Below are 16,622 nucleotides of genomic sequence, written 5' to 3'. Positions count from 1 at the left end.
GCGATTAATAAATTTAATAATAAATAAATAAATAAAAAGATGAGTTCTGTAGAAGGGAAATATGCTTTTCTTATTATACTGCTGTATTATCAGCATGCAGACCATATGGTAACATTTATAAGCCACTTTCCAATACAAAGTTACACATAGATGCATGATCTTTCAACTCAAGAGCTTGCTGTTACTAAAAACACTCAGACATTTGTTAAGGGAACAATGGCACCATCTGAAAAAAAGCACGATTTAGCGAGACAGGTGGGGACAGATAGAGGCATATTCTTATTTATTTGTTTGTTTGTTTGTTTCTATACTGCCCAATAGCCAAAGCTCTCTGGGCGGTTCACAAAAATTAAAACCAAAAAGCACACAGTAAAACAATATGAAAATCCAAGAAATTCTTCAATTTCTTGACCTCTGTATTTCAGACCAAAAGTAATTATTCAACAGATGATCCTATACCTGTACAAAACTAGAGGTGTGAAAAACAGGCCACAACAAACGGGCAGCTCAAAACATTTTTGCTGCCTGGAGTGAAGGACAAGATGGCACCCCCATGCCCATCCACATCCACATACAAAAGCCAACTGGATTGGAAGACATAAAGGTTTTAAAGTAACTGAAACTGCCTGAATTTTTTTCTTTTAAAAAAGCTGGTGACTGGATTTTTATCTACTCTTAGAATAACTCTAAACTGAAAGAAAGATTATACACACAAAGAGAGAGAGAGAGAGAGAGAGAGATCTAAACCCAGAAGTACAGCAAGGTTTTGCTTTTTCTATTCTCTCCCTGCCTATGCTAGCATTTTCCAGATTTATCTTGGGAGTCCCTTTATGATAACGTACGTCTATGCCACTTTTTCTGGCAGCTCAAAGCAGCTTAAAACAGGGGGAAATATCTCAAAAACACAACTATAAATAATAAAATCATATCAAATATGCAATAAAACAATTACAGGTTAAATGGTCACAGGAAAAAAGGCCAGTTCAGCCAAAGGTTTGATGAATGAGCAACAAGCTTTCTGAGAGCTCAGCAAGAAAACAGTAGATGTTTTAACCTCCTCAGGGAAAAGATTCAACAGAGACAAGCTCAAGACATTTTGCTGCATGAGTTGAATAAGATAGCATCCCCTCCCATTCCATGTACAAAGGACGACTGGACTGCCAGATGAATCTGTCTTCAGATCTGCTGATGGGACAGCATCCTCCACTGCACCTGACAGAAGCAAGCTAACTTAGGAAGCACAGAGCAGGCCAAATGGCACACAGGTCTCTCTTCCAACACCTTGCTTCTATCTCCCAGCATCTGTTCATTTCCCATGTTTAAACAAAGGAAACTACACCTACCTGTTCAGGAAGATGAAGGATGGTGTGCTCTTCAGGAGCAAATTCAGAGAGAGATCTGTATGCAGAGATAGCCACAAGAGGATCCTAGAGAAGAAAAATATCACTTTCGAGTCACTGTTGTATGGGGCCAGTGAGAAGAAAGATCCCCCCCCCATTGCCTATTCACTTAAACCAACCTCCCCTAACCTAGTGCCCTCCAGATGTTTGGACTACAACTATCAGCATTCCTGATGACAGGTCTTCTGGCTGGGGTTGAAAGGAGTTGAAGTCCAAAACATCCGGAGGGCGCCAGGTTGGGAAGGCTAACGTAAACTCAAGAAAGGCAGCAGACAAAAACAATAGTTTCCAAGGTGGAAAATGTGAGCCAAATAGTGGGTTCCCCTGAACTTGTAAATGGGTAAAAGATAGTGGGTACTGGGAACAATGTTGCACATAAGGAATACATTTCATTAAATCTATATTTATATATCTTTTCTGCAGTGGGGCCATCAGGGCAGGTGTTTTGGGCAGAAGTCCAGGACCCCACTTTGCAGAATGAGCAGGACGGCCCCCAAACACAGCAGGTTTGGCTTATCATTTTTTTAGGTAAGTGAAGTAAATACACATTTCTATAAGACCATTAAGTCCAGAGTCTACAATTACCTAACTGCAATTAGCACTCCTTCACATACTTGGCAAAATAACAGATAAGAATGGTAAAGTACTTGGTACACTGAAGACTGCCAATAATAGCGTAGTTTCAAACTGACACGAAAATGCATGCCTTTGCTTTCATGCTCAGCACAGCCATGTAGCATTAAATGGAAACTCAACTGCCCTCTCTCAGCAATTCCAGAAGACCTCAAAAGTTTGGTCTACATTGCACTCACCATGGAGCTTGGCATCCCTATGGCAAGTGCACCACTTGCATCATTTAATACAACTCCCCATATAAGTCAATGCCATTATGTCATGAGTTTCACTGCCCCCACCAGCAAACACCACTGATGTGGCTCACTGGTAGAGAAACTCATGACTACTATGGTGATTTGGACTAAGTAATATGGCAAGAGGGTTGGAATCTCATGGGATGCTGATCTCCAATGGTGCAGCTAGGCAATTTTAGACCCTGGACTTAATGATGGGGGGGGCGCTTTACACAGCCATATCTATTACTTTAGTTGTGAAGCACACATCTAACATTTGTCTTCTCCCTGCCCTAACTAGTTTACAACTAGCAATGTCGGAGGAATCTGTTGACGGGGTGGGGGGTGAAGTTCACCGAGCTTTCAGCAGCTTGGGCCCCCAGATTCCAGCTCACTTACTCATGAGCTGGCCCAACTCGATCTGTATCGAGTTGGGCCAGCTCGCAGATTTTCATGGTTTTTTTAATTGTTATTGCTATTTATGCAAATTTCAATTGCAATTTGTATAATTTATGCAAATTACAGCCATAAAGCACTTAGTTTGAGCAATTATGGCTGCAATATGCTCAATCTGTACATATTGTGGCCACAATTTATGCAAGCTGCGGGTGCAAGTTGCACAAAATCATGCATATTACAGCTGCAATTTCCGCAAATTAAGCCAATTACGGCCCAAATGTGTGTAGATTATGCAAATTGTAGCTAAAATGTGTGTAAATGGCAATTAAAAAAAATGAGAAAGTTCCCAGATTTGGGGGGGAAAGCCTGCAGCTCAGCTCTCAAGTGCAAGCCAAGCCAGGGGCTCTGGAGAAATCCAGCAAGCCCAAAAGGAGGTGGATTTCCCTGCGAGAGCCATCCCTATTTACCACTGTTTCTACATTCCTGATACATTAGAACAACAACAAACATGCTTGCCAACCCTGATTTTTTTAAAGAAGTACTCTACGCATGTGTAGTTTTGCACTATAAATTCACTTCAATCATAGCACCGTCTTGACTACAGATATAAAATGGAGTTTGTTTCTGTTGCCCTGATGCTCTCATCACCTGCTGCTCTCTAGCTAGTCATTTGAGGCCTTGGACTTTGCCCCAAAATCCAGCCCTAACTGCACCACTGCTGCTCCCCACAGAAAGCATAAAATATAGACCAGTTCTCAGAGGATCCTGGCAGAGTGGGGGGCGGGGGGAGGAAGCAGGTAGTACAGGGCATACCTTCCAATTGCCCTCCACTGTAAATGACATCCCCACCTTTGTTCGAACAACTTGAGGCATAAGAGTCAAAAAGAAATGTGGATGAAAAGTTTTAAAGTAAGAACATAAATATGGGGCACAGTGTTATGGCACAAGGAAGGCTGTGTGGCTTCCAATGAGCACTTTCCAATGCCCTTTCTGCACTGGAATGATTCCAAGATGCAGTACTGGATTTAGCTGCTGTGTCTGACAGTTTAACATTCCTGACACACAGTAGGTTTCAATGTATAAGACCAAAAACACACCATGAACGGAAAACACATGTCAAGAAATGGCGCACCGTCACAAGCCCAAGTCAAGCATTACTGAAATAGTATTGTAAGCCAAAACATCTCATTTCTGTACCAGCAGGGAAGCAAAAAAACCCAGTTCCCCTGGTTTGGCCCACATTACTTCAGTAATCTATGACACTTCAAATACATGGGGTTCCACTGATCAAGGGAGCAGTGGGGCAGGGTGGGAGGTGGGGAACACAGAGCTGGCACGGGAAGGAATGACATGAAGCAGCATGGCCCATGTGATCACAGCTGAATATGTTACCAAGGCAATGTGGGACTCCAACACAGGGGTGAGGTGTTTTGGCAATGCCTTCTCAGTAACATCCCTGTTGGGAAATATATGGGTTACAGCACTATCATTATTTTCTACTGTCTCACCTTGCTCTGTGTATGGCTCCACAGGAAGCTGACAACTTGAACTTTAAATTTCTATAAAATTAGAAAAAGAAGATAAACACACTTGGGAATATGCACCTGCTTTTCATTTGGGCAACAGGATAGGAGATTCAAATGAAGAATACTTCAGCCTATTAAAATGCCCTCAGAGAATAACCCAAATAGGCATTTATGGATTAACAGTTCCTTCAGAATAGGGGCAAGGGTCCAAAGTTTCCAAGGGGCCTTGAAGCACAATTTGTAGTAACTAGAATGATTAGGCAATTTACCTGGGTCCAAACTGCAGACCAATGGACCTTAGCGTACTAACAAAGAGAATTTCAAAGGTCAAAAATTACTCTCAAGAGCCAACATTCAATGATGTACAATAAAAATGCACAGAAGTGCCATTTTGGCGTTGAGGAGGGAAATTGACCTTTAAGTGCTCCTAAAGAGGCAATTCATAGACCATTTACACTGTGGTAGTGACATTAGCAAACTTTAAATGCTTTTGTCCTGTTAAAGTCACGTAAGTCACTTATTCAAACATGAGCCTCAGCTTTTCACCAAAATGGGAACTACATGGTTGTATTACTACATGAAAAGCAGCTTTTCTATTTCCAAGCAACATTGAATCACCACCTCTCAAACAGAGTTAACATGTGAAAAAACATAGCAGTAAGGCTGCAATTCTATACACCTGGGAGTTAATCCCAGTGGATATAATGAAATACTTCTGAGTAGACGTGTAGAGGATTGCCCTGTTAAACAGCTGATTTCATATACACAGGAATAAAATCATCATATTTACTCAAATTTACTGAAATTTAGGTCTCCTCAGGGGAAAAAATGTTTAAAAAAAAATCTTTAGCTTAGCAAGGCTTCCTGAGCTATGCAAATGGCTCATATTCATGGTACAACCTAACCTGCCTTCCTCTCAAAAATTCGTGTTCTTGAAGTAGAGGAACAGATGCGGTGAACAACCTGCTTCCAGGTCCCCCACCCCACCCCAATTATGGTGGCCATATCATCTTAACAGTGATAGTAGCCTACTCCAGAGAGAGTCCCTCATCCCAGATGTTGACAATAGTATTTTTTAGTTCCTCGAAGAGTCCAATAGCTTTTAGATCAATCTATCAGCTGGGTGCAGTTAGCATCTTAGGCCCTATTCAAGCTAGGACTCACTAGAGATCAGACCCAGATCCTCTTTAATGCCAGGGTTAAAAATTAAAAGATGTCAATTAATAGACAATAGGTATTTAGAGCACATACATCACCATTTTGTCCCCAAAGGGGACGTGTAGAGGATTGCCCGTTTGTGAGTGGACAATATGATGTAATAGGAAGGGTGTTGGACTTGACCTGGAGAGGCCAGGTTTAAAAAAAAAAAGGTATGTGCCAAAAAGTTTACCTGTTTCAGGCAAAAAAAATAGTGCTTTTTGAGCATCAAAATATTTTCTGCAAAGAGTTATATTTTTAAAGTGTGCCTTTCTTCACAACCATTGTTCCCCTGAATTTCTTCTGCTTCAGTGCCATTTTTTCCTTTTTTTCTCTGTATAATAATCCCAGCCAATCAGGGATCACATACCAACCATGAGGGTGTTGCACTGCTACACAGCCAATCAAAATTGGATAAGGGAGTTAAAGGAGCGCTAAAGGAAGATAAGGAGCTTGCAAAAAAAGCTGAATTAATTATTTGCATCTGTTTTCACTGCAGAAGATGTAGTGCATGCCTGAACTGACATTTTCAGGAAAGGACTCTCAAGAACTCAGGCAAATAGTGCTAAAAAGAGATGATGTTCTAGACCTTATTGACAAACTGAAAACAAACAAATCACTGTTTCCAGATGTTATCCATTCAAGAATTCTTTACAAACTCAAACGTGACATTGCTGATCCTCTAACAAAAATAAGTAACATGTCTCTAAGATTAATCTCTGAATCAGAGGACTGGGAAATGGCAGATATAACACTTCTTTAAAAGGATCCAGCAAGTTACAGGCTTAATGTCTGTTCCAGGTAAATTGGTGGAAAGCATTACTTATTGCCACACATATAGGATAAGTCTTGCTGAACAAGAGTCAATATGGGCTTCTGCAAAGGTAAATCCTATATGGCTAACCTTTTAGAGTTTTCTGAAAGCATCAAAAGGGTTAGGGGTGATCTGGTAGACAATGGGTATTTAGATTTTCAAAAAGCTAAAGTCTTCACCAAAGACTCCTAAACAAACTAAGCAGTCTTGGGATAAGAGGAGAGATCCTGTTACGAACTGGTTAAAGAACAGGAATCAGACAGTAGGAATAAATGGACAGTTTTTGCAACTGAGGGATGTAAACAGTGGGGTCCCCAAGGATCTGTATTGGGACCAGTGTTTTTTTTAACTTGGATCTGGAGATGGGATAAGCAGTAAAGCGGTCAAGGTTGTTGACACCAAACGATTAAAGGTGCTTAAAACCAAAAGGGATTGTGAAGAGGTCCAAAACCATCTCTCTAAACTGGGGAAATGGCATTAAAATGGCACCCCTTCCACTGTGTAAGTGGAAAGGGCATTAATTACCAAACAAGACTATGGGAACACTCCTAAAATACTAGGCAGTATCTAACACATATCCAAAAAAGAGGTATTCTTCAGGGCCAAGGGTAGTATCCATTAATGCTGCTGAGTTTCCACTGGTTCTGTTGTGCTTGTGCAAGTCACTCTTGCACAAGAAGAACTAGCACCTCTGACAGTAATCCGGGAAATGAGCAGGAATGTTCATTTCCAGAATGGGATAGGTCAGCGGAGTTTCATTCTGCAAGCTCCGCTGACTTGCCCTGTTCCAGAAATGAGCAATTTGCTCACTCCTGATTGCTGCAGGAGCTACTAGTTTCCTGTTGCACTAGTGGTGCATTCCACTAGCATAGGGACAACACTGGAAACTGCCCCAAGACTAGAGATGGAGATATCAGCCTATTTTCACTCTGTGTTAGTTTCACAGCTGTTTGTTCATTCATAAGTTCGTTCCGTCCCATTTCCACATCAATCTATGATTTTCTGAAGAAAAAAAGCACGAAAATTTATATTATTTTTGAACACTTTTTTTTTTTTTTTTACAAAATACATACTTGGCATTTTGCCCTAAAATATGCACTTTTGTACACATTAGTGATCTGAGAACAGTATCACAAAATTCAGAGAAGTGCAAAACCCAAAGGATAACTGCATTCTTCTAATCTGTGTATTAGTCCAGCAAGTGTAACTCTGGGCAGTTCACTTAAAAATGCAGACCAAATAAAATCGTTGAGCACTCCCCAGCCAATACACCTACCTCATATTCATTTGAATTCACCATTAACGAAGGGACAAGGGAAAACAGTTCACTCAGTGTTTTTAAAATGAGTGGTCGGGTGTCACAGCTCAACTTTGGTGAGAGCGCATTCCATGTAGAGCGAATGCAAACAACCTGGAAGATAAATTAAGGGTGCCATGAGAACAATAGAGACGAAATATGTGTACTATGGTGCATTTTCAGTCCACTTCTCAGTCTATTTGTATTGGATCAGAAATTAAAATACGTATGAGAAACAGCATGGGAATCCATCACTTGGTGACATTCTCATATCTACAGTAAGTACCATCATCTATAAATCATCTACAAGATATGTTGTAGACTCCTGTTGTAGATCAGATGTGCAATGTTTTAATGAGTATTTCTAAGTGGCCAAAACCTACCCAGGATCAGGTGGATTTCATGCTGTTGATATTCACAACTCATACAGTAAACATGTTAAGATGGTAAAATTTAGACCTGTTTAGCTTCAGCAGAGTTGCTGTATCACATGCTTTTGGACCAACCCTGAGAAATGAGTAAGGACTTCTTTTAATACATTATTATCACAGGTTTGGCAAACATATATACAGTTTGAAATTGGCCGTGGCTGGACTAATCATTATGGCCTGTTCTGAAGTCCAATTCTGACCTGATAAAAATTCAAGGAATGTAATCCAATTAATATCCATGGAGCAGCAGAATCTGGTTCCTATGCAAATGAAGCAGGATGAACAGGATACTTTCAGTATAAAAATTAGGTAAAAACAGAAGAGTAACTCTACAATTACTGAAATGCTGTGAAAAGGACATCAATCCATGAGAATTCCAGCTCAGGGCTACATTTCATCCTCATCCCCATAAACCCCGTAGGTTTATGCTTTTCAAAGGTATAAAAAAGCAGAAGAACAATCTCTGAAAACTTTCTATACCAGAGCAACACAACAATCAAATCATTCACTAACAACGTTTATTCCTAGTTTGCCCAAATTGTTAGTGGGTAGGAAGGTTCCAAAGAAACAGCTTGGACAGAACACTAAAGCCTGCTTAAATAGAGCCCCCCTCCCTAAGTCTACAATGGCATGAGTATGGCAAACCCACGGCCTCCATAAATTGCTAAAAGGATCTATATCAAAACTCACCATTCAGTAAATTTAATTGTATGCACTAATTACCTGGCCACTGTAAACTCAAGAGAAACCACTACAGTCAGGGCTGTTTGTTCTTTAATATTCAACTATCACGGAATTTGTTATGGAATTCTTAGATTCTCAAAATACTTGATCTTTTAACTTGAAGAAAAGTTTTTTTAAGGAAGTCTGATACCATTTTAAAATGAAAGGGGTTTGCTCCTAATAAAACTTTTACTTGTTCCAGTGTATGCACCTACTTGCCTCAAAATTATTGCTTAATAAGACGTTGAAGCAAGTTGTTTTCAAGATGAGCCTCCAGAGTACTATAACAGTGAAATTCAGGAAATGCAACAATTGAGAGAGTTGCAGTCCACATCTAGACTAGGTAATGCATTCTTAGATGTCAGGATGATATTAACACCATTTATTAAGTCAACTGATTTTAAAACATAGAGATCTTGGGTTCTTCGAGAAATACAACAGCATATATCCACTTACTAGCCAATGGATTTTATTACATGGACAGGATTAAATAAACCATGCGACTAATGATTTGTTTTTTGAAGAACACAGTGTGTGTGGGAACACAGAGGGCACATGGCAAAATCACCTTTCAAAGGTTGGGAGTATTTGAAAACTACTTCACGCTACAGAATGGGTGCCTCCTGTTCAAAGGGAAAAGAGCAGGAAACCGACTGGGTGCAACACATACATTTGGCTGTACCTAAAGTAGCTGCATATTTGAATGTGGGACAGCCCACCCATGACGCAGGGTGAAGTGCCTGTATCAGGAGAAGCAGTGAATTACACCATCCCCCCCCCCGCCAGGAGGGGCTGCCACTGCCCCGCCCCCTCCAGCAGGTGCTCTAGAGGGCCCCACCAGCCACTCTCCCACCATGGCATTTGCCACAGCAAGAGAGCAGCTGGTGGGGCTCTTTGGAGCAACCGCCACACTCTGCGTCCCTGATAGAGAGCTGAGCAGCCAAAAGAAGTGGCTGCAGGGCTCTCACAAGACCTGGATGGCTGCTTCTTCTGGACGTATGGCTCTCCATAGAGCTGGCACAGTGGAAAAGGTAAGGTGACTCCAGGACAGGGGTACAATGTGGCAGTGGCAGGCAAGGGATGCAAGGAGGTGGTGTGGCGGCAGCAGCAGGGTGGCACATGTTCTTTCCCACTTGAGGCGGCAAAAGAGCTTGAAACAGGACTGGTTTGAAGGGCTAAATCTTTGATTAGGTAATTAACTATGTCTCAGTATCTGCATTATTAAGCAAACTTGCAGTTCTCTGTAAAGCTGAGAATTAGTACCCTTCCCTTTCCACATGATGAAGAGATCAGTACAACCCTAAGTCTTGCATGCTACTGGACATCCACTACTTGCACATAACTTTCTTTACTGCAGACAACCACGATAACAACTGGGCGTTTGGAGACAGGGCCTGGCAGCATGCCCGGTGCTGGGGGGCAGGACCTGGACCATCCAACACATGAAGAGGGCTATCAACAATTATTGATGTGTAAAAGTATTTATATATTTCTTTCTACTGTACCATCAATGCACATGGGGCTTTACACAGTACAAGAAGACAGGGTTCCTTCTAACAAAAGGGTGCACAATGTAAACTCTGCAGAACAAAGGAAAGGAGGCATAAAGGTATGCAGTTACTGCATTTAGGTGTGCTTGGCTTTGTTACAGTCGGGCATGGGGCCAAGTGCTTTACAGAAAAGATGGGTTTTGAGGAGGCATTTTAAGGAAGGGAGATGGCATCACGCAGGTGTTCTGGGAGGCAGGGCCACGGTTACAAGGAAAGGGGCAAAGAGGGAGCAAGAGACCCTCAGCCAAGGGTGGTTGAGCTGGAGTACTGAAAGTCATGGGCAGGGAGGTAAATATTGATCCCCTTACTTGTTTTGTTTCCCAAACACTTAATGCCAGAAATAAATATATCTTGAAACCTGACAAGAAATTTTGGTTTCGTAAGGGATGGTTAAGAAGCAGGGAGAGAAATTCTATGGCCACTAAACACTGTCTAGAGGGCCATAGGGTTATTTGGTTTACTGGCTCAGAGCTTGTAGGCAGTGCTCTGAGCTCGGAGCCAGGAAACCGTACTCCCCGCCTGCTCCCCCTCATAGCCTACACGGGGAGAATGACGGCGGCTGCTTGTAAAATGGAGCACAGAGAGGGTGAAACAGGGGTGTTCCCAGGCGCAGGGAGGGGAGGAAACTGCAGAAGCCCCTTTACGTTGCTTCCTATGGGGCCTCCAGGCCCATTTCCATTCCCTCTCTAAAGCCCCAGCTAGACTCACAAAAACGCGCATCTAGGCAGGAACACAGGGCAGGCAAAGCACAGAGGACAGGATCCCGTATGTGCTCCGCCCAATCTGCAATGGATAGGATTCAGCCTCCGAATTCAGAGGCTGACGTCTGTCTCGATAGAATTGCACCCTACCTTTATAATCAAAGGAACTTCGCTGAAATCCTTTGTTTAATGTGGATGTTTGCAGGGAGTTAAAAAGTGAGCATTTATGTCACCCAAACACTTTTCAAATACAGCTGAAACATTTTTTTAAAAAAAACTAAGTAGCAAATCTTCCAACTTGACATTGGCATTCCCCTGCCAAGAAGGGGTTTTTGCTGTTGTTTTGCTCATTCTCGTATTTTGCTGACAAAGGTTAGTTTGGTTATTGGAATCAAAGTATTGAGGCTCACACATCTCTTTGTACTTCATGCATCACAGCAGCAACAATGCTAATTATAGATAAACAGACATTAGAACCAGTGACACCTGGAGATAATGACTGACCTTATTCAACCTTCATTCCATACCACAAATATAGCTGAACTTTTCAAGGAAAAAAAGGAAGTTGGCCAGGCCAGGCCAGACCATCTAAGACCACAGTGCACAAGATCATACTTTGAATGAGTGAACATAGCAGTCGAGTCTTTTGCACTGTAGGCATTAATGCTGCATTCTGTCTTCCTCTCCCCTGAAACACATTCTCCTTGTTTTCCAAGCCTCTCCCCCAACCCGCCCTTCGCCCTCACCTCAAATCTCTGCAGGGAACAAGTCATTGTAATGAAGACTTCAGTTGATCTCCCTGTGGTTAATCCTTGACAGAAATGCACGGAAGTTCCCTTTAGGAATTTCAACTTTTCAGACAGTTCTATCATATCTGCAGGATTCTGCCAGGATTACTTATCTCCTATTATTTATGTATCATTCAAGTCTACACTCTGATCATAATGGATGCATCAACAGATTAGAAGTTGCCTGGAAAATATATTCTTTCAAGAGTTGCAAGTCCTCAAGTGAAAGGTCAAAACAAAACTTGATCGGGGCAGGTGGGGGTGGGGGCTATGTTAGAATTACACATCTGCTTTATATTCAAAATCCAGGAAGTAGATGCCAGAGATAGTTTCATAATGTATACAAAATTAGAAGCAAAGCTACAGATATCTCTACCAAGTGGGAGAATCAAATATCTATCTATGCAGAGAAATGAACTGACAGCGCCCCTGTGAAGCTCATTCCATAAAGGGAATGACTTAATGAAATCACTGTAGCAATATTTTTATATTAGCAAAACATAATCAGCATACTGGGCATCAGAGAAGTAATTGCTGAATTAAGCAGCCACTTCAGAGATTGTGAAAACACTTTAGGGGGACTATTTCAAAAACTGTAAAGATAAAGCTTTCAGGAATGCCTATTGAGTTAAGTCCTTTTAACGAACAGGCAGATCCATGAATACAATTCCAGTGTAACTAACGTTGACAGCTACTGAAACTTAATCTGATTATATGTTGAGTGAAAATGACACTTCTCCACCCCCACTTTCATGAACATTATTCCCAAGAACCAGAGAGAACAATTCATCTGGAGAATCCACACACACACACACAGGGAAGGAGGGAGGGGGAGAGAGAGAAATAAATCTTCAATAGTTGGGAGAGATCATAAATATGTATTTACAAATTAATTGGAGAAATGATACATCAATTTATCCTGGAACAGGAAAAACAAATGTAAACCGTACTGAATTTAGGCATTCCCCAACTATTTGCAATAGTTATGAAATATGCAAAAACCAATACAGAATGGCGATGTGCATTTTCCAAATGCCTTATACTCAGAATAAATTAAGCTAGTGAAGACAAAGTCAGGTAAGCCACACAGCCAAACGCTATTTTATTTTCTGTCAAGGTCAAGCACAAGGCCTATGAGATCACTGCAACATATTGTTAGTTGTATGTATAAGGTCTATTACAGCAAGAGGCCTTAAGCTTCAGCACTAGCAATAACTAAGTAAACAGAAACTGAATAAGCATTCTGTTATTCTTCCTCATATCAGGCTGCAATGCTATACCCATTTATCTGAGTTTATGCCCCATTTTACTCAGTGAACTTACTTCTGAGTAGACACATATAGGTTTCTTAATGGAGCATAAGGCTATCAATGGCTACTGGTCATGATGGCTATACATTATCTCCCATATCACTGATATCAGAGGCAGTATATGCCTCTGTATATCAGTTGCTGGGGAACATGCGCAGGAGAGTGCTATTCCATTCATCTCTTACTTGTGGGCTTCCCACAGGCAGCTGGTTGGTCACTGTATGAACAGAATGCTAGATGAGATCGGCCACTGCTCTGATTCAGCATGGCTCGTATGGTTCTGCTGCCAATTACCTCTCTATAGTTGTAAGTCAACTTACCACAATATAAAATGCACCAATAAAAAACATACAAAACATACATAAGTATACTGCCAACACCGTGATACCAATGAATTCCTGGCTACTACATACAATTACCTTTTTTGCAATCCATGAAAAAAAAGCTTTTTCTCATGCCATTTGAAACAGAACAAAACAACCAAAGTAGGATTATCAACATATACTATTTTTTACTATTCCAAAATACTAAGGCGTGGCCAACCTTGGGTCACCTACTTCCAGTCCGCCAACATATTTAATGGCCCGGTTCAGAAATGCAACAAGTCATGGTTTGTTGCTTCAGGAATGTGCGTGTACCCATGAGCCATTCCTTTTTCCTCCTCCCCTCATGCACCCAATTGAATACTAGTCTTCCTGATATGTTAAACTATAGTTTCACATACTATTAAAACCAGGAAAGTGTGGTTACGGTGTTCCCTGGAAACCAACATTGCAGATCACAGTTCAATCCTGGTTTGCAAACCTGGTTTGATGGAAGCGCTCAAGCCAGTTTCCTGGCTCCTGGACAATATGGGTTTAACAAACCGGGAAGTGTGGTACTGAACTGGGAGCACAAAGAGAGGAGGAAAGGGAAGGGGGAGTATGCAGGCACACAGAACACTCCCAATCCAACAAACTAGGAATGTGACATTTGATCTGGCCCAAGGTGCCTAAAAAGATCAATGAGGGGTCTTTGTACAAATGTCTGCTAAGGCAGGGGTGCAATCTAAACAGATAGCTGGGAAAGGTGTGGATTAGAGCCCTCTTCAGAGGTTAAAAAACAGTAGGCATGGAGGGCAGACAGGGGTGTGCATTCCATCCCTGCCCGCTCCATCCCTGACCTCCCGGTGCTGATGGGGAAAAGGACTGAAGAGGAATTGTGACTGCATTCAGCCATCAGTCATGGGATTAAGCATCCTGACTGCACAGGGTTACAGTACCTGGTCTTGTACCATGTGCAGGGTTACAGTACAGTCTGCTGCCCAATTAATTTGGAACACCTTTTTTTTAATCAAAAGGTATTTAAGCCATTAATCTAACCAATCAATTAATCTGAACTTTGCAACAACGAGAACGAAATATATGGCACTCTCCTCAATGTCTCGGTTCTTAACCATGTATTTGTGTTTCTTTGGAGAAATCAGCTCAAATATACTCCAGTGCCTGGGACTGTTCAGCCTCACTGAAGAATGAGAAAGTATCTGTCTAAATCTTCCAGCAAGTGGTTTGCCTTAAACATATTGTCTGGATGATTTTGGGACTGAAATTAAGAGTTCCTTCTTCCAAAACTGAACTCATGTGAGGGGAAAAGAATAAGATGAAACTATTACAGAAGTCTTGCAATTTGCATCTTCTGTCAACCAAATGTCCATAAAATAATTCCTATGCATTCTCTGCTCTGCCAATTTGAGTTTTAAAACATTATACACATTTTCTTGTACACATAGCGATCTTACCTGTTCCTGGGTACACTATTTGCATAGAGAGTTTAATGTGTCATCCTTTAGAAAAGGAATCTACAGTGATCGGAAGCATTTTGAAAAAGATGCTGCTGTGATGATACTGGCTGCTGGCTGAACCTATGATCACTAGCTCATATGTTGCATTTAAGCACATACAAGCAGTAAAAAAAAAAGGTAAAGGTGTCCCCAACCAGTCGTGTCCAACTCTAGGGTGCGGTGCTCATCCCCATTTCTAAGCCGAAGAGCCAGCACTGTCCGAAGACGCTTCCGTGGTCATGTGGCTGGCATGACTAAACACCGAGGTGTACGGAACGCTGTTACCTTTCCCGCCGAAGCAGTACCTATTTATCTACTTGCAATTTCTTGCTTTCGAACTACTAGGTTGGCAGAAGCTGGGGCTGAAGACGGGAGCTCACTCCGTCACGCAGCACTCGGGCCTTGAACTGCTGACCTGGCGACCTTCCAGTCTGCAGTTCAGCGTCTTAACCACTAAGCCACCACGGCCCCTCCACAAGCAGTAAAGGCATTGTTTATTTTTTATCTGTGGATATGGAGAACAACTGTTTGCCTTCATCTACCTGAGATCCTTTGATGTATTAGGATACCCAGTTCCTTCTGTCTCTCCTCACAAGATTTGCCTCCCGGACACTTCAATATCTTCAGCTGTCCTCTGAATGCTCTCCAACTTGACAACAACCTTTAAATACAGAGCCTAAAACCAAACACTGCACTCCAGGGTGATTCTAAGTGAACTGGAAGGAACCAAAATAGGTTCTCATTCTCTCTCCTTCTCCCCTCCCACACACACTCCCCCGCCCCTCTCTCTCACACACACACACACATGGCTATTCATGCTTTATCCCCCTTCCCTATCCCATCAGCCTACAAAGAGGGGTGTTGAACCTCTTTCAGCCTCAGGGCCAAATTTCATTTTGGAGAAGCTCTCAGGTGCCACATTCCAGTGGTGAATGGAGCCAAAGGTAAAAGAGCCAGGATCAAAATACCATATATTTTAGCTTGAAGCTCTTACCGCCAGTAACTAAAGCGTAGGAGAGGCTTTTCAACCTTTTAGAATGGGGAGAAAACTGCACAAAAGGCAGGAACCACCAAACACTCAGTGATCAAAGGGGGTTGGAGCCAGGGGAAGGGGACATGGCTATCTGGAACTCCCTGGAGGGCCAGATTGGGACCCCAGGAGGGCCATCATCAGCCCCCAGGCCTTAGGTTCTGTACCCCTGACCTACACCACCCAGACCACAATCTGACACAAGCAAACAGCAGGTACAGCAGCAACAATTAAAAAAAGGGCATGATCAGCCCTGCCATTAGGCAGGGCAAAGCAGTTAACATTAAATTACAACAAAATGTCATTCATTTACGTATTTTACTTTTAATACTGGCAGAAGAACTTGGATTTTCTGCCTTAAGCACCAAAATGGCTAGGTGCCATCTCTGGAAAGAGTTTTTGTGTTGAGGACAAAAAGCTGCAGACCGCTCAAGGAAATGAATCGGGCAAACTACATGGGGGGGCCAGTGTGGTGTAGTGGCTAGAGCATTGGACTGGGAGTCGGGAGATCTGGGTTCTAGGCCCCACTCAGCCATGGAAGCTGACTGGGTGACTTCAGGCCCATCACAGACTCTCAACCCAACCTACCTTACAGGGTTGTTGTGAGGATAAAATGGAGAGGAGGATTATGTATGTCACCTTGGGTTCCTTACGGAGGAAAAAAGGTGGGATATAAATGTAATAAATAAATAAATAAAAACAGAAGAGGACTCTAGGGTCACTAGCTGATCTGATTCTGGAGCAAATTCCTCTCTTGGTCTCAAGCATATGAATAGGTTAGTGGGCAGG

At 42.1% G+C, this 16,622-nt stretch overlaps 1 protein-coding gene across 3 annotated transcripts in view; it reads right to left on the bottom strand.

The window, feature by feature from the left end:
• FOCAD (focadhesin) overlaps window positions 1-16,622 on the bottom strand; it is a 187,564-nt gene that overhangs the window by 94,344 nt on the left and 76,598 nt on the right. For all 3 annotated transcript variants that reach the window (XR_014787806.1, XR_014787807.1, XM_084834584.1), the window contains exons 16-18: window positions 7,461-7,595; window positions 4,156-4,206; window positions 1,344-1,427 (exon numbers count right to left, since the gene is read on the bottom strand). Coding sequence is in view for 1 of the 3 variants with exons in the window: in XM_084834584.1 (XP_084690710.1) it covers window positions 1,344-1,427; window positions 4,156-4,206; window positions 7,461-7,595 (270 nt within the window). In the remaining 2 variants the exon portion in view is untranslated. The remainder of the gene's footprint in view (window positions 1-1,343; window positions 1,428-4,155; window positions 4,207-7,460; window positions 7,596-16,622) is intronic.

Source organism: Heloderma suspectum, chromosome 2, assembly GCF_057233095.1.
Source record: "Heloderma suspectum isolate Gila_16-S chromosome 2, 16-S_ref, whole genome shotgun sequence".
Lineage (NCBI taxonomy): Eukaryota > Metazoa > Chordata > Lepidosauria > Squamata > Helodermatidae > Heloderma > Heloderma suspectum.
The sequence above is the reverse complement of the archived record's forward strand: the minus strand, read 5'-3'. Positions and strand labels throughout refer to the sequence as shown.